Below are 27963 nucleotides of genomic sequence, written 5' to 3'. Positions count from 1 at the left end.
GACAACATACACAAACTATTGGCCCTAGACACAGCTTCAGCAACAATGAGACATTGCAACTGAGACGTGCACAAACCCAAGTTATTTAATATAGCCTAGTGCCTGAAAGTGTAATGAAAGCATTGTGTCCAGTCAGGTATTGAGTTAAGAAAATATTAGTCAATTGTGTATATTACATACTACTTTGGTTGGTTGGTTTGTGGGATTAAAGGGACCAGACTGCAACAGTCATCGGTCCCTACATACTACTTTTCTTAATGTTGGTGATGTGCCAACAGATGAGTTCTTCAATTTGCATAATTTTCTCTGTGAATAGTTGGTACTTTCTACACTGTGGTCTCAATTACATAGGAATGACATTTTCTTGATATGGCACTGCAAAGATGGTTCACATTATTTGATTAACAATAACATATTGGAATAAATACATCCACAAAACCTGTACAGAGAGACAGAGGGAGGAAGACGTGGACATAGAGAGGGTGGAGGAGCATATGTGGGCCGTATATGTGCCAAACGCTTTTGTGGGTAAAGCCATGTGGAAAAGGCTTGTAAATAATAACACATAGTTCCTGTCCCTTTATTCCAATGTTGGAATTGTACAATTAGTAAAACAATGCTTCCTCCAACTTAAAAGAAGTGTGAGCGGAGGGCTGTAATGGAGGGTTCAAGATATAGCTTAAATGTAACAGGATACATTCATTTAATATATTAGTCTAATATGTAACGCACACCAAAAATGTGGAAAATTTTGCGTTAGTTTGCATTAATGCTGGATGTTCACAGTTACTTACAAGAGCTATTGCAGTGATGCTTAGCTGAGAAGATAACTTTTGTCACCAGAGTTTGACCAGCAAACAAAGGAGGAATGGAATACAGCTCCTTATTACTAGATTATGTACGAATACCCTGAATTAATCTATTTCAAAGTGTCTCATATAGTGAAGACACAGTGCACTGTTTATCTTCATCTGTCTATCAAATGAAATTTTTGAGAATGAGTCTTAGTCTGTAGTGGCTGAGTGCTGTATTAGAACTTCATGACAGTTTAAAACTGTGTGTTGGATCAGCACTTCAATCCAGAATCTTGTCTTTGGATTCCCAGTCCAGCACATACTTTTGATCTCTCCACCCTCTTCTTTCTACCAACTCCGCTGACAACAACACAGATACAACAAAGCGTAGTACAGACGCTCATCACAGACACTTCTTCTACACAATTACAAATCTAACAAATTAGAAATGCTAACCACCAAAGTGGTATACATCCAAAGACATGCATGTGGCTGTAAGACAGGTTTCAGTGAAGTGATTTGTTTAATTTAGGCAGAGGCACCTTTTGTTATTTTGATGTAAAGAAAATAAAGGGAAACTTTATGGCAAGGAACAAATTGTTCTTAGCAATAAGTAATTTTCATGAATTTTCATTAAAATAGGAAATCAGCATTATTTACTAACAGTCAATATATCTTTTGCATAGACAATACAAAATTATAATGTGTTTTTATTTTAAAAACAAACCCTAAAAATAATGTACAATGGGTCACACTTACAGCACATAGCATATTACTTTGAATATTTTGGTACAAAAAAAAGAAAAAAGAAAAGGAAACAAAACAAAAATCTGTAGAGAACAAGCTGTATTTCATACACTTATGTACAGGTTCCGTATTCTTTACCTATCACTCTAACAGGTCATTTCCTGCAGTTATTCGGTACAAAAACATGTAATGACTAGAGTCAAAAGTCCAGAAAGAACAATACCAAAAGTTGTTATTTACATACAGGTTAAAACAATCCAGATCATTACTAATAAAACAAGAGAAACAGTATTACAGAAGCTTACAGCTAGCCCATATCTCAACTCAATCCAAACACAAAAGTATATTTTGCTTGAAATTTTAACACAATGGTTACCACTTGTATACCCATATAAGACAGGAAAAGGAGCGGGGGTGGGGGGCACTAGCTGCCAGTGTCAAATTACAACACAGTTACGTGAAGGGGTTATGGTAACCTTAAACGCCAATCCACATAGTGCAAAACAGCTAGCATAATATTTAAACATAAAAAGTACAGAGAAAACATCTTTTAAAATAGGCACAACTAAAAGAAAGTAATTTTTTCCACATGTACTGATAATAGTACACGTAATTAAAATTGACAGACACTCTCAAGAGTACGAAATTGTGAAAGTGAATCCTTTAAAAAAGAGGGAACTTTTTATTTGCAGGAGAGGGGCAGTGGAGAAGGGGAGGGTGGGAGGGAGGGAGGGAGAACTTGGGAGTGGGGAAGGGGAGAGAGAGAGAGTAGGAAGGGGTAAGGTTAGGGTTGCCTTGCCATTCTCCAGAAATTGTTGTAATGAGTAATGGGTAAACTTCCTCAATTAACAATTTATATTTTTCATTGATATTTGAAGTTACAAACAAAGAAACTTGAAGATTATCAAACTGAATATTTTGTAAACCAATTAATTTCTGCTTTTATGACTACACTTTAAATGAGCCCCAATCTACTATGTGCAGTAACCAAGATATCTCTTTTGTCTAATTTGCTTTCTCAAATTATACTGAATTTTAATTTTTGTACATGCCGAACACTATCATTCACAGTATTCTTTAGGCATACCTTTAAAAATGTATAAGAAACATTCCAAACAAACAAACTAATGGATATGTAAAAAATCAGTTTCTTGGTAGTAATTGTGGTATACATATGATGTTTTTTCTTTAAAAAATATACCAGAAGAAATAATTAAATGTCAGAAACTGAATTCTTGATAGTGCTGATAACTTCGTACTTTGTGAAGTACATATATTTTCAAATACTGTTTAAATTTCTGTAATCTGAAATATTTCAAAATTACTGCAATAAAAGCGTCTAAATCCAAAGAACTGGTAAGGTTAAAACTGCATACAGCAGTACGGCTTGAACCTGAGTACATGCCTCTTCATCTCATAACCCTCACTAGAAATAAATCCTTCACATTTCAAGATGTGGACACTGTCTATCCAATATTTGCTTTCACACCAGTTTCTTTCAGTCTTCATAGAGTTCAGATTAGAGTTTCCTCTATATATTTTCTTTTCACTCCACTTTTTTCATTAAAGATGCAAAACAACATTTGCCTGTTTCCTTTACAATGTGCTAATCAAATCATTTTCTTTCAATTTCCTATCCCCTATCAAACTTTACTGTCAGCTTCTATACATTGCACTGTATCTGGCATTTCATTGACTGCAGTAATTGCCACCAATTATATTTTACATGAATGCCCTTTCCCCCCTTGCCTTTCATCCTGTGTCCTTATGGATGTCTCAAGAATGAATATTTTATCATCATTACATTAAAAAAATATTTCAACTTCAGGAGGGTGATTATACAATTTCTTCTGTTGGTGACTAAGACACATTTCTCTATCTCTACTGCCATTTACATTTTTCTTTGCCTTTCCTGGTATTACTTAAGTTAAATAGAGCCTTAAGAACATTTCTGCAATATCAGCTACAGACTTGGCCAACTTATTTTTTACATGTAAATATATAGCATCAAAGAGCCATCATTGTTAGACCGAAAATTAAAAAAAAAGTTTCAATAGAAATGTTAAACAAGACTGATTCCACTACTGATTTCAAGCACAAACAAACTTGGCTGACTTCTATATATTTAAAAAGGATCATAATCTGTGTCATGTTTAAAATGTGTTGTTTCATTCTGCAAGGCTCAAAAGACGATCATATCAAGGTACATGCAATTGCTTAGTCTATCAGTAGTGCAACTTCAAGTGAGCTAGCAATTTTACATTTCAAACAATATTACGGCTGAAATATTTGCAAAATTATTTACAATTAAACAAGTATACAATGTTACAAAAATAAATAATCAACTGTAACACACAAAACATGGAAAATGAAGAACAGGAAATTTACAAGAGATTTGTAAGTTCTTAAGTTACAAATGTACGAAAAACATTCTTCAATTTATTTAGGTATTTTACAATTTATACAAATATTCACAATTTTATAACAAATTTCAGTACTCAACTGAATTTTATGATTAACTTTTTTGTTGCCAAGTTAATTCTCACAAGCACAATTCGTTTCAATTAACTCATGTTCTTTTTTTTGCCTACACTGTGTTATCACCATTGTTGCAAGTTCTTTGATGCGAGGGTATGGATTTTCATGATGAACTATTTCTTCAAGAAGAGTTAATCCACCTTCAGCTTCAACCAGTGAGCAATACTTGTCCGCTGAAAAAATTACAAATAATCATCATGGAGATGTAAAATTAGACTAGACAATGAAAAATATTAGCAGAAAAAAGATTAAGTATGGCTATACAGCAGAATCATCAAGAACAAAATGTTGTCAATTTTTACTGCAATTATTTGAATCATAGGAAACCTTTCATTACATGAAGGTCAAATTGAAAGCATAAAGAGAAATGAAACTAAGTCATTCAAGCTCCCATGCTTGAAGGCCACTTTCAACTATATGATGTGTTTAGATGGAGAGTATGGATGCAAGTATGATAGTAAGAGTATGTATGTTACTCCACAATGAGAACTTGAGACAGATGAGAGCACAGTGCAAAATCCTTTCCCATATGCAAACTTTTGGATCAGTACTGTCCTGGGGGAACCATTCTGACTTATTTAATATATTCAAAGACAAACAGGTACCACACACATTCAGTTACATTGCAGGTTGCCTTCACTAGTCATGTGCCTACCTTTATGCCAATGGCCCTAATTACAATCTTGTGATGGTATGCTCATAGTCTGCTTTCTGATGTTTTATTTTCGTGATAACACTCAATGTACTGCAATACCTAGGCAAACACTGCACCCCCACCCCTCCCCCACATACCCTTAAATAAAACAAAATAATTTGGTGAGCCTTTCTTTTGCTCCTTAGCACATGGCCAAAACATTTGTATGTTGAATGAACAGCACTACAAAGTTTTTGAGAATTTCTGATCAGAACTTACTTCCAGGAGGCAAAATATTTAGTACTGACAGTAGATACACAGAAATGTACACAGCACAGTCATAGCTTTCAGACCTTTTAATTTCTTCTTCAGTGAGGAGAGAGAGGAGTTGGACAAGGTCAAAAAGGAAGTCAGGTCTCTCAGATCCCAAGATTAGATGGACCCAGCTGTTGCAAGACAGTGGAGAGAAACGATCTTTGTCTCCCTTTGTCCACACCAAATCTTATCATTGAGTCGCAGGGAGCTGGTGCTCCTTTTTAATCTTTCCAATCCACCCCTCACTCCCCCTTAAGGAAGGAACCACAGTTCAGAACATGAACAAAGATGGCTCAAGGTCGATGAGCAGAAGCAAGCTGAAGTAAACTTTGTGGCTAAGTCCATCACATGTCATCCTTTCTGTTGGATGTGTTACCCAGTTTTGATAAACTTTACAAATGGCATTATGCAACACTGTGGGCTCTTGTTAAAAGCACTCTTTAATAAGTGATGAGTTTCACCTATGACCATTTTCCAGAATCTATAATATAAAATATATGCAATACTACAGCTAACATTTCTATTCATGCCTGGGGCTCAGTTGTTTTCAAGTCACAAGATAGTGACACAACTGCAACTGAGGAACAGGTGACCTAGATGATTTTGGGAAAATTTTTTTGTGGCCAATAGCATCCAGCTTTTAAACTAAAACAAATATCAACAACGGAAAAAAGGGTTTTGCCTATGAAAGAATCTGACCATTTTAATGGAAGCAAAGGACCATATTGAGGCTACTGAAAGACATGTGTTTCAAATATCAGCAAACAAATGATGAGAGGAAATTACACTTGGAACATAGTGATGTAGCTGCAATAACTGTGTCTTTAAGAAAACTGCAAGAGATAATAAAAACTGGCACATCCAGAATATATTACATATGAAACTACAAGAATCAAAATCATGCAAGGCAAGTGTACTGGAAAATACGTGAGGGTATGTTGGACTAAAAGTTCCAGTTGACAAATCTGATTTTTTTCATGCATCAGAGATTAAGAATTCTGATGCCTTATCTCCTGTGGGTTCAGTTGTTGCCATGGACAATGTGAGAAAATAGTCGGGGAAACACAACAAAACTCCTACTATCAATACCATAAATGCAGATATCATTGTGTGACTGTCCTGTATGGTATTGCCTTGTAGCTGATCACACACCAGACCAGAATTTCTGATTCTTGTCTTTGCCCACAAGCATGTGTACTGAATATATGAGAAAGATAAAACTGCAAAGCAGCAAAGGGATTCCGTCACTAGATTACTGTCACAATGCTGTCATTATAACTCAGCAGAGCTGATTTGGCTCAAGGGAAGTTTCATAGTGCAGAGAAGGATCAATACCTTAAGAATGAAGATTTGAGACACCTAAAGAGCGACAGACAACATCTTCATGTGCAGTTTCAGTTAAGAGACAAAAGAAAATTGCAGAACGAACATTACCACAGGGAACTTGGCAGGGACACTGTCACAGTACCTTTAATTATAAATCATCATGAGTGCAAGTCATCTGCATCAGACTGTAAAGACAATGGTGTTGATTTCTTACTGAAAACTATATAAATTTTAATTACTGGTGCCTATGGCTTTGTTTGCATGATTGTGTTTGCAGCGCCATTATAAATTGGTAATAGTCAAGTATTCATCTCTGGACTTGTAATAGTGCAGTTTTCTTCACAAGACACATTTTGTACTGTGTATACACATAATGCAAATACATGAATTGTAATACAGTAGATTGCATACACAGAACCCCAATAAAATAAAATTAACTCTTAGTAAATTATTAAATGATGTTTCTACAGGACGTCCGTGAATTTACTCCACAAATAATACGTATTACACGCTTTTGGACTCTGAAAACTTTTGTTTGACTTGAAGAGTTACCCCAAAATATTATACCATATGACATTATGGAATGAAAGTAGGCAAAGTATGCAAGCTTTTTCATTTTTATGTCACCTATGTCAGCTAACACTCGAATTGCAAATACAGATTTGTTAAGGCGTTTCTGCAGTTCTGTGGTGTGCTCTTCCCAACTGAATTTATTATCAAGTTGTAATCCCAGGAATTTAAGACTGTCAACCTCTTCTATCTGCTCTTCTTCGTATTTTATGCATATGCTGGGTGGAAACCTCTTACAGGTTCTAAATTGCATATAGTGAGTCTTTTCGAAGTTTAATGTCAGTGAGTTGGCTTTAAACCATTTATTAATATCCATGAAAATATCATTAGCAGATCTTTCTAGAACTACACTTGACATACTATTTATTGCAATACTTGTGTCATCTGCAAACAAAACGAACTCTGCTTCTGGCAGTGTAACTGATGAGAGATCATGGTCAGATGGTTGAGCAGCTGCCTGTACATTACTTTTTCTAAAATTTTTGAGAATGCTGGCAAAAGTGAAATCGGTCTGTAGTTTGATGGTATCTCTTCATCCCCTTTCTTGAATAGAGGCTTAATATCTGCATATTTTAGCCAGTCAGGAAATGTCCCAGTTATAATTGACTGGTTACACAAGTAACTTAGAATTGTACTAAACTCACAAGAACATGCCTTAATTAACTTTGTTGATATTTCATCGTACCCACTAGAATGCTTTGTTTTTTAAAGATTTTATTATGGACGTTATTTCTTTTGGTGAAGTGAGTGATATATTCATGTACTTGAAGCTATTTGTGAAGGCTAGTTTCAGATATTCAAGGGCATTATTTACTTATCCTGAAAGTCCCATTCTATCAGTAACTGACATAAAGTACTTGTTAAATAGATTTGCCACACTATGCCCATCAGTTACTAATGTGTCATCTACCCTTAGTGCTATTTGCTCCTGTTCCTTTCTGGTTCTACCAGTCTGCTGTTTCACTATATCCCATATTGTTTTTATTATGTTCCCTGACATTGCTATCTTCTTCTCGTAGTGCATTTGTTTAGACATCTGAATTACTTTTTTAAATGTTTTACAGTATTCCTTGTATTTAGCTAAATCATCAGCATTGGAGCTATTCTTGGTCGACAGATACATTTTCCTTTTTGTCTTACAGGAAATCTTTATTCCTTGTGTAATCCATGGTCTTATTATAGACTTCTGTTTAATTTGAGTAACTTTTAGAGGAAAACAGTTTTCAAACATGGTACTGACATTGTTCATGAATGTGTTATATTTTTCATTCATGTCATGAGCACTATAAACATCTTTCCAGTTCATATCTTTGAGCAGTTTTCTAAAACACTCAATTTTTGGTTGATTGACTACTCTCCTGTACTCAGATTTAGCAGTCTTGATAATCTGCTTAGAATTTACATCTAAAACAAGGAGCTGCATGTCATGATCTGATAGTCCATTGATAACAGCTTTTATGATATGATTTTGTTCCTTTGATTTGTCTATAAAATGTTATCAATGGCTGTCCTTGAGGATTTAGTGATCCTAGTTGGAAAGTTTACAGTGTGAGTTAGATTGAAAGACAACATTACTAACTGCAGTGAATGTTTTCTGGAAGATTGCATTAGAAAATCTGTATTAAAGTCACCAGCAATCAAAATTTCTTTGTTTCTTCCTGTTAAATAACCCAAAAGAGCTACTAGATGATCTAAGAATAGATTATAATTTCCTGCAGGTGCTCGGTAAATAGTTACTATTATATAGGATCTGTTATGGAACTCTACTTCTGTTGCACATGCTTCTAGATGCTGGTCTAAACAGAATTTATTAATGTCAATGTTCTTGAATTTATGGCAGTTTTTGATAAATGTGGCAACTCCTCTTCCATCCATATCTACTCTGCAGATGTAGGAAGCTAGCTTAAATCCTGAAATGTCTAACATATCTATATCAGTGGTCACTTGATGTTCAGAGAGGCAGATTATGTCAATTTGGTTAGATGAATTCATTTCATCGATACAAATGAGTAGTTCATCAACTTTATTTCTAAGTCCTGGAATGTTCTGGTGTAATAAAGATAACTGATACTGCATACTAATGGGATTGTAACTGCTTTGGCGAAGATGAACTGGCAGTTTCTGATTACTTTCTGTTAAACACTGTTTAAATGGAGGCTGTATGATAAAATCTGACTCCTGTTCATCTGTTTTCTCAAACTGAGTGTGTCTGCCAATCTCTCTTAAAACTCGTTTTCTTTCTCCCTTCCCTATCCTAAAAAAGGCATCCCTCTGACACCTGTGACCACTGGTATTTTACCACTTGTGCCAGTGTCCCCCCCTTAAGTTTTCTGCAATCAACCCAGACAGTTTTCCCTTCCCTTTCCTATTGAGGTGAAGGCCATGCCTAGTGTAGTCCCACCTATCGATAGCATCCACAGGAATCAAACCAATATGGGACCCTATATTCGTCCTAAGCAGCCACTCCAACTCCAAGTTCACCCTCCCTACGGAAGAGTTCAAATGAGGCTGATCATGGCATCTCAACACAGACACAAATCCCACACTCGTATGCTTCGTTGCTGACGCTATCTTCACCAGGTCACTCTCTATGGAATATTCAGAGTCTCTGCCAATGCTATTTCCCGGACCACCCACTATAACCACGGCATCCTCCTTTGTGAAATCCTTGCATAAAGCACCTACATCCTCTGTTACCTGACCCAGATCTGCACTAGGCTTGAAAAAGTTTGTGACCTGGTTCTCTGGACCTAGATTTTCCTGCAGTAGTTGGCCAACACCTCTACCATGGGAACTACCTAACAACAGAACTTTCTTTCTCTTTACAAATTTCCCTACCTTTTTTAAGTCCTTGAAAGCTTGTTGTGCCCTTTCTACAGCTTCAGCTACATGAGGCTCATCCGATTCTGACTGAGGCAACAGGTCAAATCTATTTTCAAGGTTTATGACAAAGCTGTCTGATGCTCTCCTTTGCATGTTCCACCTATTACCTGTTGCCACTTCCCACCTCTGTTCACCCTTCTCCCTCTTTAACCTGTCCAGATCCTCCCTTGCCTTGTCTAGGTCAGCTTGAAGAGCTGCAATTTTCCCTTCCTGTTCCAGTATTTTCCTATCTCTACTGCAGATCCTACAATACCACTGGTGAGCCTCATTTATGTCCCCATTTCCCACGCCACTACATTCGCCCCAATGAAAGAAACTACAGCACCCATCACACCATAACCCGGAACTAACGATCCTAAGGCATGTCACACACTTCTCACTCACGGTACAAACAGAAATCGTATAAGCTGATTTAAGTAGTGACTAAAACGTAAACAAAGGACCCTAGAAACTATTCAGGCAGATATAAATAAATTGAAAGAGTACTGAATAAAAAAAACTGGTGATTACATATAACTCACTGTTTACTTACGATACGCGCGCGTGAAATTAAGCCTAAAATCCGTGCAATAGGCGCGAGAAGGAAAATAAACTTCTTACCCCGTTTAATCTTCTTTAACACTTCACTAACACTTCCACTAATGTAACAACACTTATATTTATACCAACTGGAAACGTTTATCTACAAGTTTAATTCACTGCTTACTTACGATTCGCGCGCGTGAAATTAGGCCTAGGATTCGTGCTACAGGTGCGAGAAGAAAAATACGCTTCTTACCCCATTTAATCTTATTTTATACTTCACTAACACTTCCACTAATTCAACAACACATATTATAACACCTGTACACGTTTAAAAATAGCTTAATATCAACGCTTTTATAATTATTTAGTGCAGCAAATACTCAAAGAGTCCGCGTCGGCGCAGTATTGCCAACTGTCTAGTTGGAGAGAGAGAGAGAGAGAGAGAGAGAGAGAGAGAGAGAGTGCGTGTGTGTGTGTGTGTGTGTGTGTGTGTGTGTGTGTGTGTGTGTGTGTGTGCACAATGCAATTTCATAGCTACTCTGGATTCTAACAGTTCTGAAAGCTATGGTACTGCCACATACTTTATTGTGTACAGAAGCAATACTCAATATTTCCCCCTTTTGAAGGTTAGCAGTGGCCAGAAACTGACTCATCATTTTTTATTTTTCTATCAAGAGAATTTTCCTTATGTTTAGCCCCACAATATCTATGTCTAAACAGAGAAGGGAAATACAAATCTCCTTCCAGCAAAGTCAATAATGGAATATAACACACTCTCCTACCTACGCAACACCAGTTAATAATATATTACATAAAAAATAAAGTACAAATTAATATTTTAGTAGGTGGTTCACTCTCACACGTATGGTATCATGCTGTCTGACCCACTACACATGAAACAGAGAGATGCAAAGATGTGAACATCTGTTGGTTATTCCAAGATACAACACACTTTAATGACCTCTTTTCTGTCCTCACTCCCTCCCACATAGCTTAGCACTTTGACAAAATTTATATGTTTCTCTATTTGTGAAGTAAGTTCCATCCATTATCATTAGTGTCATTAATTATAAAAATTATCCTACAATTTTTTTTTTCAAAATTGGTTATCTGATGGGACTCCAAAATTTCTTACTAGTTTCAAAAACAAAGAACTATTAATTCACACACATTACTGCCTTCCAGGCTACTGACTACCTTCGTCAAAGGCAAGGAAAACAAACAGACCGCACAGGGAACAAACTGGAGTAGAAGACTTAATTATGACCTTAATGAAAATGACATGAAGGTGGATAAGATACATAGACATAGAAATGGACAGAAGTTGGACTGAAGAAATTCTTTCAAACAAGGGAAACTTCAATTATGAATATCATCAATGTACAAAAAGACATTTTGCTACTTCCCATAACAAAGACACATCAAGTTGCAGACAGGAACAGCTAAAAACCACTTACATGAAGCTTTCGGCCACAGCCTTCATTATTTAAAGACACATACATGCACGAACACAAGCACACCATTCACACACACACAAAAGTAGCACACATGACTGCCAACTCCAACATCTTGGGCTGAAACGCCCGAGATGCCACAGTTGGTGATTGTGTGTGCATGAAATGTGCTTACTTTTATGAGTGTGAATGGTGCATGTGTATGTCTTTCACTGATGAAAGCTGTGGCCAAAAGCATTATGTAAGTATCTTTGAATTGTGCCTGTCTGCAACTTGATGTGTCTTCTTTATGGTAAGTAGCAATCTGTCTTTTCCGACATTGTTGAAGAAATTCTTTGCTAGATTACAAGAGATAAGAGACACCCAAGATGAAGACCTAATGAAAGGTGGGTAGATTATTAATAAATACAGTGATGGCAATTGAAATAGCACCACCAGGAAAGATAGCAAGTAATAAATTTAACTTCTTGTGTGTATAAATAGGATGAGGGAAACATTATTAAACTTGCAGGTGATTTTGAGGTATGAATATTTGGTGCACAGAGCTGCCAATTCTGGCATCAACAACAGATCTCACCCGCCAGTCATCAAGTCTAACTGAGCTTTGACGACATATATGGTAATGTCATTCTGTATTGCTTCAACTGTAAGAGCTCACCAATCAAAGTCACATGCGAGAGGTCATGTGCCTGTCTCTCGGCAACCCACGATCAGATGTTTTTAATGGCTGACTGATATGTAGAATGAACTGTGCAGGGCAACAGCCAAACATCCTCTGCACTGAAATAGGCAGGATCAACACTGGCAGCTTGCCATCTTGTATTATCTTTATGAAAGGTAACTACATGGAGACCTCGAAATTAGGCCACAGTCACTGGCCTTAACACATCAAATTGAACAGTTGTTGTCAAAATTATTGGCTGGGTGATGCAGAGGCGATCAAGATGTACGCCCAATGACATTCCATATTATCAAACCCAATGGTGAGCTCGCATGATGATGACAAATGCAATCTGGCAACGTTCATTCTCCTCAAAGGCTCCACAGATGGGTAGATCTATTGTAATGCAATACACAGAACCAAGCTTCATCTCAGTAGACATTACAGTGTCTAATATTGTCATTGGGCATGCCTTTCGGCTACAGTGGCAAGGGGAGCAACAGCAGTAAATGTAGTGCTTATGTCTGCAGTGCTCCTGATGTTGTCACATGGCTGCTGTGGATTCTTGTCTCACTGCAAACAAGCCCATTTCCTGAATCGAGGTATGTGACGTGAGCGAATAATATTTCTGTCCTCTCATGTGCTCTTTGTGTGAGGTCACTGAGATCCCACAAGACTTTGAGTAGAGCCTCCTGAACTCATCGATACTATGCTCACATGACAGTAGTGGGGCCCCAATTAATGCTATCAGTAGTATCACATAGTGTGGATCCGCTGTCTCAATAGACCACAATCCTGTTGCTTTTGATTTCCCACTCATGCTGGTAAATGATAGTAATACAAATTAACTTTTACTGACTCCTTAAGAGATTAACTAAACAGCTTTTCTACTTTATCCCTCAGAAAAACTCATTTTACGTCAAGAGGGGGTTGTTACCCTCAGGTTGGGAACCACAGTCTTTGCTATATGTTTGAACTACTGTCAATTAACAGACGCCTATCGTTTTGCATTTGCCTCCTCCTGACACAGAACAAAGCAGATTTCCCAACAGGTGAAGTGTGCTTCATTGGGCTCTGTGCCAGTTTCAGTGGAAGATGACACCCCGAACTTGGTTAGGGGGAGCAGTATAACACCCTCAGTCTCCCTGGGTCTCTGTTTTACCTGGACAGGATGCCTGGATCTACAACTGAGGTATCTTCAATACCTCAGGTACCAATAATATGAAAAGGAAAGTTGCTACTCACTGTATAGTAGAGGTGCCAAGTTCCAGATAGGTACAACAAAAAGACTGTCACGAATAAGCTTTCAGCCAATAAGGCCTTCATCAAAAATAGACAAAGCACGCGTGCACACCCCCCCCCCCCCCCCCCCACACACACAACTGCAATTTACACACCCAAGTGTAGTCTCTCGCAACTGAAGCCACACTGCGAACAGCAGCACCAGTGGGTGATGGGAGTGGCGACTGGGTGGGGGTAAGGAGGAGGCTGGGGTGGGGAGGGGGAAGGATAATAGGGTATCTCTATCTTTTCTTTGATCTCATTGTGAGTTCATGCCATTTTTAGTGAGTTTTTGCCTTTCGCTATCATTGATTCCCTCTGTTTTCATCTTGTTTTCCGCTTTTGCATCTTCATCCTTTTCGTGATTTTCCCATGTATTTGGGTGTATTTTTGTGAACTTTTCTGGACATAATTCTATGTTAATTTATGTAACTTAATTACAGAATGTACATATAGCCACCTCGGCTGCATAAAATTGTTGTCAAACTGACCATGGTTTCGACAGCACTAAGACGGTCTCCATCAGAACAAAAATTACATTGGATTACATGTAATCACACCATAGGTGAAAACCATCTGAGCAAAAATGCTCTTGTCGAATTCACATTATCACAGGAATAAAAATTAAACTGTAAAAATACGAGGGTATTTCGGAAAGTAAAGATACACCGTACGCCAGAGGAACATAAGAGTTTTGGTGAGCAAGTTGGCAACACTGGTGTTAAGCTCGAACCATTAGCTTTCTCCTCGCGGTCGTTCGGCAGTTGAACACTGCTTCTGGTTGGAGTAGGTCGTGTTTAAAATGGCCGCGCCAGTTCAGAATCCCGTCAAATGCGAAGTGCGCTCCATCATACGTTTTCTTCATGTAAAAGGTCAGTGACCAGTGGATATTCACAAAGAAATTGTTTCTGTTTATGGGAACATTATGAATCGACAAAATGTAACGAAATGGTGTTGTCATTTCTCTGAAGGTAGGACCAATGTTCATGAAGAACAAAGAACAGGTCGGCCATCTGTGATCTTTGATGCCCTTCTTCGGAGAACGGAGGAAGCAATTCATACGAATAGACGTCTCACATTGAAAGAATTGCATCAGATCATACCGGACATGTCAATGACAACTTATGATGTTGTGACTGTCAATTTAGGGTACAGGAAATTGTGTGCGCGCTGGGTTCCAAAACTGTTAATGAAAGAACACAAAAAGAAAAGGATGGGCTTTGCACTTGACTTCCTCACACATTGTGCTGAAGCAGGTGATGAGTTCCTTGATCACATTGTGACAGGTGATGAGACGTGGGTTTATCACCATACATCTGAATCCAAGCAACAATCAATGCAATGGCGCCATTCGAATTCACCAAAAGCCAAGAAATACAAAACGTCGATTTCAGCGAAGAAAATCATGGCTTCTGTTTTTTGGAAGAGACAAGGCACTCTTCTGTTGCAATTTATGCCTCCTGGAATGACAATTAATGCTGCTGCATATTCCCAGAATTTGAAACGTCTTTGAAGAGCAATTCAAAACAAACGCAGGGGAATGCTGACAAGTGGAGTCCGCTTGCATCATGACAACGCTTGGCCTCACAAAGCGCTCGTAACCAAAGCACTACTCAAACAATTCAAATGGGACGTATTGGTCCATCTGCCACACAGACTGGACCTTGCACCCACCGACTTCCATGTCTTCCGTTACCTGAAGTCAAATCTTGGTGGAAAATCATTCCATGACGATGAAGAGATCAAAGATGAAGTTGAAATGTGGTTCTGATAAAAGATCGCAACCTTCTATGACTGTGGGATACCGACTTAACAAATGTTTGGATAACGGGGGTGATTATGTCGAAAAATAACAAATAATCCAGTTAATAAGATGTGACTGACATTTTCTAAATAAATGTTCTATTTAAGGATTGTGAGCCATTGTATCTTTACTTTTCAAAATGCCCCCGTATATAATCTTTGTCAATGGGAATAAAATGTTCCATCGAAACACAATGGCAGTCGCAAGGTCGCTTAGGGCTAATAACTGCATCAAACTGCCACTACCATCACACTAGACTAGTCGCTAGTGTGATGGTAGCAGAGGTTTGACACAGTTCTTAGACCTAAGCGACCTCGTGACTGCCATTGTAATTCATCAATGTTTAAAATTTTTATTTACGTAATTTTTTGCATTTTTTTCCACCACCATGGAACCTTGCTCCTTCTATCTGTGTCAATACAGAAAAGTTTCCTTATCTCTTGCCACATACTGTTCCTGTGTTGTTGATTGGCTTATGGAATCCCCCCAAATGGTCTTACCATCAAATTACCCATCTCCGGCTGCCACGCCTCCTTCCACAATGACTTCCATCTGTCCAGATTTCACCAAGCCTTAGCCCTCACCAATGTAGTCCTGCAAAACCATATCAACCAAGCCCAAACCTGCTTGCAGTACCTTCTCTCAATTCACAAAATTATCCTGCTAAGCAATCCCAAATTCCTGGAACCCATAACACACACTGAAACTCTTGCCCGCCAGTAACTAGAGAAAATGCACACCACCACCTCAGAAAACTCTCCACCCTGCTCACTTCCTACTCCCACCAGGAGTACCACTGTCCACCACATCTACAACAGCCTCCAAGCCCTCCCACACGTCCATCAGCTGACAAACCTTGTCTCGCAGACGTACTACATTTACCCCACTCTCCAAAACTCCCTCCCACCATCACACAGAATCCAGAACCTAAACAGATCCAAAAAACAGTCATAAAACTTTTCTCCAGAAACCTTGGCCCCACAGAAATATCAGTCCTTTCCAAAGGGGCTCACCTTTTTTCCCACTCCCAAATTCAATCACGCAGGACTTGTTAAAGAACTTCTCTCGTCCTCCCGGTTCCTGCATTACAAACACTTTTTCGCCACCAACCCTACCAATCAGACTCAAAGAAAGACCAACGTTGAACCTTGCTTGACTCAGTTCATTCCTCCAACCAACTGTGATGCACCCCCAATGCCCCCAAAACACCCCGTTAACTTTCCAGAATTTCTTAATCTCGAACTTTGCCTTAAATCATACCCCAAATCCATCAACATGCAAAATAATCTTACATTCACAGAAAGAACCACAATCAACCATCTAAAAACTAATCGCAATCTTATAATACTACAAGCGGACAAAGGCTCCACCACTGATGTTTTGAAGTGCAAGGATTACCTGGCAGGACTCCGCCAGTTGTCAGATACATCCACCTATAAATCTTGCCACAAGACCCCATTCCAGAAATCCAGCAGGATCTCCAGTCACTCCTCAAATACTTAGGCCCATAGCAGAATCTCTCCCCGGAGCCCATCTCCATGCTCACCCCTACCACTCTCCACACTCCTATCTTCTACATGCTTCCTAAAGTCCATAAACCCAACCATGCAGGATGCCCCATTGTGGCTGGTTACTGTGCCCCCACCGAGAGAATCTCTGGTCTCATAGACCAACACTTTCAACCTATTGCCCAGAACCTAACCTCCTATATAACGTGTACCAACAACCTCCTCTATGGGCACCCACATGGCACCATCATATGCCAACCTATTCATGGGCCATCTAGGGGAATCCTTCCTAAACACCCAGAATCCTAAGCCCACCTGGGTCGAGGGTGAGTACACCTTTTCCGATTCCTCCAGAACCTCAACAGCTTCTCCCCCATTTGTTTCACCTGGTCTTACTCAACCCAACACGCCACCTTCCTAGATGTTGACCTCCACTTCAAAGATGGCTACATCAATACTTTTGTCCATATCAAACCTACCAAGCACCAGCAATACCTCCACTTCAACAGCCGCCACCCATTCCATACCCAGAAATTCCTTCCTTACAGCCTAGCCACCCGTGCTCATCGCATCTGCAGTGATGAGCAGGCCCTCTCAAAATATACCGATGGTATCACTGAAGCCTTCACAGACTGTAATTATCCTCCCAACCTTGTACAAAAACAAATCTCCTGTGCCCTATCTTTTCAGTCTTCCACCACCTCCCAAAGTCTCACCGTCCAGCCACAGAGGAGCATTCCTCTCATAACTCAGTACCGCCTAGGATTAGAGCAACTAAATTATATTCTCCGCCAGGGTTTCAACTACCTCTCGTTGTGCCCTGAAATGAGGAATGTCCTGTCCATTATCCTTCTCACATCTCCCACAGTGGTATTTCGCCATCCACTGAACCTACACCAGGGCTTCACAACATACGTGCTCGCGGAGCAAGCTGTGAGCAGCAAGGCGCGAGCACGGAGCAGCGTGAGCACGCTACCCCCCACTACCAAACTGTTCAACTTGAGATGGACACAAATGTTCCGCTGCAACTACCAAACATTCTTTTATTAAATCGCCATCAGTTAAGGGGCGCAGGGATTTTGCTAAAAGCAAAGCAATTTTGTAACCCACTCTGAGAGCTGCCTCAGTTGATTTTTCTTCGTCGTCCAGATCTTCTTCGGATAGCTTCTTTTTATGTTTAATAACTTCCTGTGCACGATCTGGTCAATCACATTTTCCACGTCCGTAGTCTTTCGTGTGGTACGACATATAATGTCGCTGCAAATTAAATTTCGAAAAAGAATTCAGCGTTTTGTGACATACTAAACACTTTGCAACACCATCTTTTTCAGTAAGCAGATACAATTCCTCCCAATGGGGGTTGAACTGCGAAAGCATGGTTGGGGTTACACAACGGCGACTTCACATGATTCTTAACCAGCGAAGTGACTGTTAAGAGCTGATCGTAGTACTTTAAACGTTACACAGTCGGCGCGAATTCAATAGGCACGCTGCGGCCCTATTCAAACGTGCGCGCGCATTTCCCCTCCCTCCCCTTCCTCCGTACTCCTCGACCTTGCAGCTGCTCGTGAGCACGTGCTTGAGCAGACGCGAGTACTCGCGCTCAAAACCGGCCAGTTGTTAAGCCCTGACCTACACAATATATTTGTCCATCCTTACACAGCTCCTGCTCCTAACCCCTTACCTCATGTCTCATGTACCTGTAATAAACCTGGATGCAAGACCTGTACCATATGTTCTCCCACCACCACCTACTCCAGTCTGGTCACTAACATCACCTATCCCATCAAAGGTAGGGCTACCTGTGAAACCAGCCATGTGATTTACAAGCTAAGCTGCAACCACTGTGCTGCATTCGATGTGAGTATGACACCAAACAAGTTGTTGTCCACATGAATGGCCACCGACAAACTGTGGCCAAGAAACAAGTGGACCACCCTGTTGCTGAGCATGCTACCCAACATAACAACCTTCATTTCAATGACTGCTTCACAGCCTGTGCCATATGGATCCTTACCATCACCAGCTTTTCTGAGTTGCAGAGGTGGGAACTTTCCTTGCAATATATCATACATTCCCCCATCGTCAGCCATACAGCCCCTTCTCTGTCCCCCTTCCAGCACTACAGAGACCTCATTACACCATTGCAACCAGTCTTTTTACTTCCTCCCGACTGCAAATAGCTACCCTACAGGGTTTCAGGGAGAGCATAAGGGAACAATTGACAGGAATGGGGGAAAGAAATACAGTAGAAGAAGAATAGGTAGCTCTGAGGGATGAAGTAGTGAAGGCAGCATAGGATCAAGTAGGTAAAAAGATGAGGGCTAGTAGAAATCCTTGGGTAACAGAAGAAATATTGAATTTAATTGATGAAAGGAGAAAATATAAAAACACAGTAAATGAAGCAGGCAAAAAGGAATACAAACGTCTCAAAAATGAGATCGACAGGAAGTGCAAAATGGCTAAGCAGGGATGGCTAGAGGACAAATGTAAGGATGTAGAGGCTTATCTCACTAGGGGTAAGATAGATACTGCCTACAGGAAAATTAAAGAGACCTTTGGAGAAAAGAGAGCCACATGTATGAATATCAAGAGCTCAGATGGAAACCAAGTTCTAAGCAAAGAAGGGAAAGCAGAAAGGTGGAAGGAGTATATAGAGGATGTAGATGAAGATGAAATGGGAGATAAGATACTGCGTGAAGAGTTTGACAGAGCACTGAAAGACCTGAGTCGAAACAAGGCCCCGGGGGTAGACAACATTCCATTGGAACTACTGACGGTCTTGGAAGAGCCAGTCCTGACAAAACTCTACCATCTGGTGAGCAAGATGTGTGAGACAGGTGAAATACCCTCAGACTTCAAGTAGAATATAATAATTCCAATCCCAAAGAAAGCAGGTGTTGACAGATGTGAAAATTGCCGAACTATCAGTTTAATAAGTCACAGCTGCAAAATACTGACATGAATTCTTTACAGACGAATGGAAAAACTGGTAGAAGCCGACCTCGGCGAAGATTAGTTTGGATTCCGCAGAAATGTTGGAACACGTGAGGCAATACTGACCCTACGACTTATCTTAGAAAATAGATTAAGGAAAGGCAAACCTACATTTCTAGCATTTGTAGACTTAGAGAAAGCTTTTGACAATGTTGACTGGAATACTCTCTTTCAAATTCTAAAGGTGGTAGGGGTAAAATACAGGGAGCGAAAGGCAATTTACAATTTGTACAGAAACCAGATGGCAGTTATAAGGGTCGAGGGGCATGAAAGGGAAGCAGCGGTTGGGAAGGGAGTGAGACAGGGTTGTAGCCTGTCCCGATGTTATTCAATCTGTATATTGAGCAAGCAGTAAAGGAAACAAAAGAAAAATTCGGAGTAGGTATTAAAGACCATGGAGAAGAAATAAAAATGTTGAGGTTCGCTGATGACATTGTAATTCTGTCAAGAGACAGCAAAGGGCTTGGAAGAGCAGTTGAACGGAATGGACAGTGTCTTGAAAGGAGGATATAAAATAAACATCAACAAAAGCAAAACAAGGATAATGGAATGCAGTCGAATTAAATCGGGTGATGCTGAGGGAATTAGATTAGGAAATGAGACACTTAAAGTAGTAAAGGAGTTTTGCTATTTGGGGAGCAAGATAATTGATGATGGTCGAAGTAGGTAGACTGGCAATGGCAAGGAAAGCGTTTCTGAAGAAGAGAAATTTGTTAACATCGAGTATAGATTTAAGTGTCAGGAAGTCGTTTCTGAAAGTATTTGTATGGAGTGTAGCCATGTATGGAAGTGAAACATGGACGATAAATAGTTTGGACAAGAAGATAATAGAAGCTTTCGAAATGTGGTGCTACAGAAGAATGCTGAAGATTAGATGGGTAGATCACATAACTAATGAGGAGGTATTGAATTGAATTGGGGAGAAGAGGAGTTTGCGGCACAACTTGACAAGAAGAAGGGACCGGTTGGTAGGACATGTTCTGAGGCATCAAGGGATCAGAAATTTAGCATTGGAGGGCAGCGTGGAGGGTAAAAATCATAGAGGGAGACCAAGAGATGAATACACTAAGCAGATTCAGACGGATGTAGGTTGCAGTAAGTACTGGGAGATGAAGAAGCTTGCACAGGATAGAGTAGCATGGACAGCTGCATCAAAACAGTCTCAGGACTGAAAACAACAACAACAACCCTCTCTCCACCTCATCCCTGTGTGCTCCCCAAGCAACACTTCACTGTCCCCCACACCTACCCTACTACCCCTCCTCCTCCCCACCCCAGCCTCCTTACCCCCAACCAGTCACCACTCCCATCCTGCACTAGTGCTGCTGCTTGCAGTGTGGCTTCAGTTGCCAGCGATTACAGTCGTGTGTGTGTGTGTGTGTGTGTGTGTGTGTGTATTTTTGACGATGGCCTTGCTGGCCTAAAGCTTATTTGTGACAATCTTTTTGTTGTGCCTATCTGCGACTCAGTACCTCCGCTATATGGTGAGTGGCAACTTTCGTTTTCATAATATTGTTACAAATCTTCAGATTTGAAATTTGGAGAGAACATCAATTATAGACTGTTGATGCCCAAAGGGAATGTACAGGGAATCTCATGAAAGATGCCTGGGGTTGTGAGCATGTTTGTCGGCTGTTGCCGTTGCGTCTGCTGTCTGTCCCTATGCGTAGTTCTCTGTCACCAAAACTTTGCGCATTCTCTGTACACTGTGCAACCGAATGTACTGGTGTTTTCTTTTGAGTTTTTTTTTTTTTTTGTCAAGTTTCATCACTTCAAATATTGTTGCTGGATGTCATTACTGTAACTGCACCGAGTCCAGGGCTTCCCCTATCCACATGTTGCTGGGCCGGTCCTCAGACAGAAACACCGTGTGCTTGTCTTCTATACTGTACAACTGAGCATTCAGGTGTTTTGTTTCGATGTTCCTGTCAAGTTACCATTTGGTATGGTATACATGAAGGGTCAATGAGTGTTTCTTTCATTGAACTATGCAGAAACAGAATTGTATATGGAATGTCGGCTTGAATTAATGCGAAAATTTCCTAGTGTGTACGTTCCCGATGATTCAATGATATGCAGATTAGTATAGAAATTTCAAGAGACTAGATCTGTGTTACACATACGAAAGCCTAGAGAAACTAGTGTTTTAACTGAAAATAAATTTCATGAGACAGGGGAGGCTTTGGAAAGAAGTAAGAGAAAATCTCTGTGTCGCTTGGCAGTTCAGACTGGTTTGTCAAGAGCATCTCTCACAGAGATGCGCACAAACTGAAATTGCAACCATACAAAACAATAGTGGTGCATCAACTGAAGAACTCTGATACTGTTGCTCAATGTCTTCATTGCAACTGGCTGTTAGACTGCGTCCTACATAAGTGACAAGCAACCAACAGTGCGCGACAGCTTCAGACGACGAAACACCACTGCATGTATAGTTACGGAAGTGTCCTACATGGACAACATCTGTGGCGCTGCAACTACTGATGTTTGAATTCAAACGTTTTTGAATCTTGTTGTTGCAGCACGCACAACAGAGAGAGTGACAGCCACGTGTCTTCTTGGCAATGCAGTGGAGTGGACATGACGGCACCTATGAAATACTTATCATCCGATTTTAAGAAAACTATTCAGTGAAAAAAACTTGATTCTTCCGCATCTTTAAGCTTGATATCTTTGCTAGATAAAGGTCTGAATTATTTTTGTTATTTGTCATAGTTACTGTGCTGTACGAAACCAAGTACATGGCTGCACAAAATTTTTAAGAATTTGCAGAGGTAAAATCACATTCATAGACTTTCCAGATAGTTAATTTAAGGCCATACATTATTACGTATGAAATGTAACCAATATATCTAAACTGTATTTAAAGTTGAGACCAGAACGATATCTCTTTTCATTCTTGAGATATTGATTGTTATATCCACAGATGGCTCGTTTGCGGCGCATCTGAATCTTTTCCTGCGCTTTGGGAATCAAGCGGTCGTAAAAACTGTCTTATCTCATAAACGGTTCAAGATACCGCCGAGACAACATTTTTTGGAAATGACTACAAGCAGAAAAGACTATTTTACCATGTGATTAACACTTGATACCTTTTTTAAACGTGTGAGCAGAGTGAAAACAAGACACCTTATAAATTACACAATGAGGTTTTGTCTGAATTTTCATAAGCAAAGGGAGAGAAACAGGCAAACGAGGTATCAAAGTGACCAATTTGCATGAAAATATTTAACTGCCTGAAAGTAATCAGGTAAGTAAGGACAACTTAATTAATGAGTTGAGGAAAAATTGAAATATTTCATCAAAAGCTGCTGCCAAGCTATGTAAATGAAGCGCCAAAAAGTTGATCTGTTCAAGGCCTAGCTATTTTGCACATAAAGAGATACTTTGGTGCAGTATTTAAATGTCAAAAAGGTTCCCTTCGAATGTAGTACCAAAGTTAGGATTTTCGAGAACAGATGATGTTAGGGAGGCAAACAAGAAGTCAGTAAAATCATGCTTTCTGAATAAAACTTTAAAATAAGAAATGAAAGAAATAGGTCGAACATTTTGTGAAACGATTTGTGTAAAAGAAATAATAGACCAGAGAAATGTTCTACATACCTTTGAATGATATTCGAAATCATGAACAGAAAATAACACACATCAAACGTTTCCCTAATATTTTTTATTTCATACCTTTAGACAAATGAAACGTTTGACTTTCTTTTCAAAATGTTGTATTCTTTAATATAATAGAGGGAAACATTCCACGTGGGAAAAATATATCTAAAAACAAAGACGATGTGACTTACCGAACGAAAGCGCTGGCAGGTCGATGGACACACAAACAAACACAAACACACACACACACACAAAATTCTAGCTTTCGCAACAAACAGTTGCTTCGTCAGGAAAGAGGGAAGGAGAGGGAAAGACGAAAGGAAGTGGGTTTTAAGGGAGAGGGTAAGGAGTCATTCCAATCCCGGGAGCGGAAAGACTTACCTTAGGGGGAAAAAAGGACGGGTATACACTCGCACACACACGCATATCCATCCACACATATACAGACACAAGCAGACATATTTGAAGACAAAGAGTTTGGGCAGAGATGTCAGTCGAGGCGGAAGTGCAGAGGCAAAGATGATGTTGAATGACAGGTGAGGTATGAGTGGTGGCAACTTGAAATTAGCGGAGATTGAGACCTGGTGGGTAACGGGAAGAGAGGATATATTGAAGAGCAAGTTCCCATCTCCGGAGTTCGGATAGGTTGGTGTTGGTGGGCAGTATCCAGATAACCCGGACGGTGTAACACTGTACCAAGATGTGCTGGCCGTGCACCAAGGCATGTTTAGCCACAGAGTGATCCTCATTACCAACAAACACTGTCTGCCTGTGTCCATTCATGCGAATGGACAGTTTGTTGCTGGTCATTCCCACATAGAATGCATCACAGTGTAGGCAGGTCAGTTGGTAAATCACGTGGGTGCTTTCACATGTAGCTCTGCCTTTGATCGTGTACACCTTCCCGGTTACAGGACTGGAGTAGGTGGTGGTGGGAGGGTGCATGGGACAGGTTTTACACCGGGGGCGGTTACAAGGATAGGAGCCAGAGGGTAGGGAAGGTGGTTTGGGGATTTCATAGGGATGAACTAACAGGTTACAAAGGTTAGGTGGACGGCGGAAAGACACTCTTGGTGGAGTGGGGAGGATTTCATGAAGGATGGATCTCATTTTGGGGCAGGATTTGGGGAAGTCGTATCCCTGCTGGAGAGCCACATTCAGTGTCTGGTCCAGTCCCGGAAAGTATCCTGTCACAAGTGGGGCACGTTTGTGGTTCTTCTGTGGGGGATTCTGGGTTTGAGGGGATGAGGAAGTGGCTCTGGTTATTTGCTTCTGTACCAGGTCGGGAGGGTAGTTGCGGGATGCGAAAGCTGTTGTCAGGTTGTTGGTGTAATGGTCCAGGGATTCCGGACTGGAGCAGATTCGTTTGCCACGACCACCACCTACTCCAGTCCTGTAACCGGGAAGGTGTACATGATCAAAGGCAGAGCCACATGTGAAAGCACCCACGTGATTTACCAACTGACCTGCCTACACTGTGATGCATTCTATGTGGGAATGACCAGCAACAAACTGTCCATTCGCATGAATGGTCACAGGCAGACAGTGTTTGTTGGTAATGAGGATCACCCTGTGCACTCTGTGGCTAAACATGCCTTGGTGCACGGCCAGCACATCCTGGCACAGTGTTACACTGTCCGGGTTATCTGAATACTTCCCACCAACACCAACCTATCCGAACTCCGGAGATGGGAACTTGCTCTTCAATATATCCTCTCTTCCCGTTACCCACCAGGCCTCAATCTCTGCTAATTTCAAGTTGCCACCACTCATACCTCACCTGTCATTCAACATCATCTTTGCCTCTGCACTTCCGCCTCGACTGACATCTCTGCCCAAACTCTTTGTCTTCAAATATGTCTGCTTGTGTCTGTATATGTGTGGATGGATATGTGTGTGTGTGCGCGTGAGTGTATACCCGTCCTTTTTTCCCCCTAAGGTAAGTCTTTCCGCTCCCGGGATTGGAATGACTCCTTACCCTCTCCCTTAAAACCCACTTCCTTTCGTCTTTCCCTCTCCTTCCCTCTTTCCTGACGAAGCAACTGTTTGTTGCGAAAGCTAGAATTTTGTGTGTGTGTTTGTGTTTGTTTGTGTGTCTATCGACCTGCCAGCGCTTTTGTTCGGTAAGTCACATCATCTTTGTTTTTAGATATGTTGTATTCTTTACTTTTACAGACTATTTAGATTAACTGAAATGCTTGGTCTTAATACCGACCGCTGATGAATTATGTTCGCAACATCAAATATCTGTAAAATTTCATGGCTGTTCATTGTAATGTATCAGGAATTTAATGTGTATGATATACTGGGATATGTGTGTATGCACTTGAAGATAAAGGGCTTTGGCAAGACCTTAAAAATATGCTTAGTGATGCAGTGTAAACAATATACATAAAACTTACTAAATAGAATAAAATTATGGTCGCATTTAGTATCAACTGAGGGCAAATGTGTCCTTGGGCATAAACTTTCTATTTTTTATTTGTAATTTTTAAAAGTTTACCCACAGAAATATACAGCATAGTACTTTATAAGGTGAAAGACAAGTAGAAAAAGACCCATAAACACAGAAGGATACTTTTATGATTTTTTAACAAAAGGAAATGTATGAGCAATTTTTGCATGTACTTGGTAGTTGTAAGGTTAATAATGTTTCACTATTGCATTAAGCTGGCATGTCTAATATAATAATAAGATGATCTTAAGATGAATAAACAACTAACTAACTAAAACAGATGTTACTTACGGTAAACTTTAGTCAAATTTGCAAGGGCCCAAATTGCCCAATACTGACATTCTGGTGTATGGTAAACTCTTGCAAGATACAGTATGGGCTCAAATGACCTAAAAGCAAAAATATCAGTCAGTCAATGGTAGTATTTTAGTCACAGCATTTATGAAGAACATTATTACTTAACATTACTTGTAAATAGTAAGCTTATAACATATTAATTTTTAATTTGTAAACAATGTATAACATTTCTTAAACGTCCTTGTGCACTAACAAGTCTCTTATTCAAGAATTTTTATCAGATACCACAGTTACTTTTACTGTGTTCTCAGTTACATATTGTAAATATCACCTACATATCTGTTACACAGTAGTAGCTAAGATAATATTTCATAAGACTCAATAAAAATTAATAATAAAGAGCAAGAAGAAATATGAACACTTAGCTATGAAGAGGGAGGAAATGAAATTGACAGGGTGGTTGAATACGTGGCGATATGTGAGCCATTCTGTCATAATATGACAACCATCTGTGAGTTGACACTATAGGAGGTGCTCAATGTGGTTATCACCAATTCTCACAAACTCTTCAGCCCTCCTCCTCCTCCTCCAAGAATCACAAACTTGAGTAGGTACACCTTGATGCTCTTAGATTCAGTCATATGCATAGGAGACACCCTCCTGTAATGTGTGCATGTTTTTTTTGTGTGTGTGTAGAGTATATCAGCACCTTTACATGCACCAGAGCAAAAAATCTAAGAGACTGAGGTCAGGTGAACAGTTATACAAGGTGTAAAAAATAATGTGCTGCTCAGTCACGCATAAACTACTTCGAATGCCTCAGAAACTGATAATAAGCAGCACTTATTAATTTGTCTGAAAAAGTATATGGTCCCATGAGTGGAACACAAAATTCCTGCCCACACACTGATATTAAGGAATTTAACCTTATACCTAGCTCTCATGCTCACTTGAGCTTCCCATCTGTCCACATGTGTTTACTGTGGTAATTTATTACTCCACTCTGTGTAAACTACACCTCATCCACAAATAAAATGCAAGATGGGACCTACTGACATTCTGTGATTTATTGTAGACTCTCACAGAAAGTTGTAATCCGGAATGATGGTCTTGTTGTCTGAAAGCTTGTATATGGTGAAAGTGATTAGGATAAACTAACTGATTCTGCAAGATGGATGGTGCAAGAATGCAGTTTATGCCTCCAGCGGCTTCTTTGCATGTTTATTTCAGTATCATCTTCTAATTGTAGCAACACTCACTCCTTCATATCTGGCATGCAAACTGTGCAAAGGCTCCCACAATTCTTTGTCCAAGTTGTGAGTGATCACATGTATGTAAGTTACTGGGACCAACAACCTTCCGAACATTTTTTCACATGGAATGCGAAGTTTAGGATGTGGCTTGGCATCTGCTGTGGGTTAATGCCATTGGCTACACTATAACAGTATACTATTTCTGCAGTTTCCTGAATGGTTTAAAAGGATACATTTTTTACCTTCTTAGCACTCCTAGGAATAACTAATTGGTTGGTTGGTTGGTTTGGGGAAGGAGACCAGACAGCGTGGTCATCG

The 27963-nt window shown here is 39.9% G+C and overlaps 1 protein-coding gene across 2 annotated transcripts in view; it reads right to left on the bottom strand.

The window, feature by feature from the left end:
• Positions 1-1623: 1623 nt before the first annotated feature.
• Positions 1624-27963, bottom strand: part of LOC126248413 (protein zer-1 homolog) — a 171780-nt gene continuing 145440 nt past the window's right edge. For both annotated transcript variants that reach the window (XM_049949387.1, XM_049949379.1), the window contains exons 11-12: positions 26387-26484; positions 1624-4252 (exon numbers count right to left, since the gene is read on the bottom strand). In XM_049949387.1, the coding sequence (XP_049805344.1) occupies positions 4077-4252; positions 26387-26484 (274 nt within the window). In that variant the 3' untranslated portion in view covers positions 1624-4076. The remainder of the gene's footprint in view (positions 4253-26386; positions 26485-27963) is intronic.

This window comes from Schistocerca nitens, chromosome 1, assembly GCF_023898315.1.
Source record: "Schistocerca nitens isolate TAMUIC-IGC-003100 chromosome 1, iqSchNite1.1, whole genome shotgun sequence".
Classification (NCBI taxonomy): Eukaryota; Metazoa; Arthropoda; class Insecta; order Orthoptera; family Acrididae; genus Schistocerca; species Schistocerca nitens.
The sequence above is the reverse complement of the archived record's forward strand: the minus strand, read 5'-3'. Positions and strand labels throughout refer to the sequence as shown.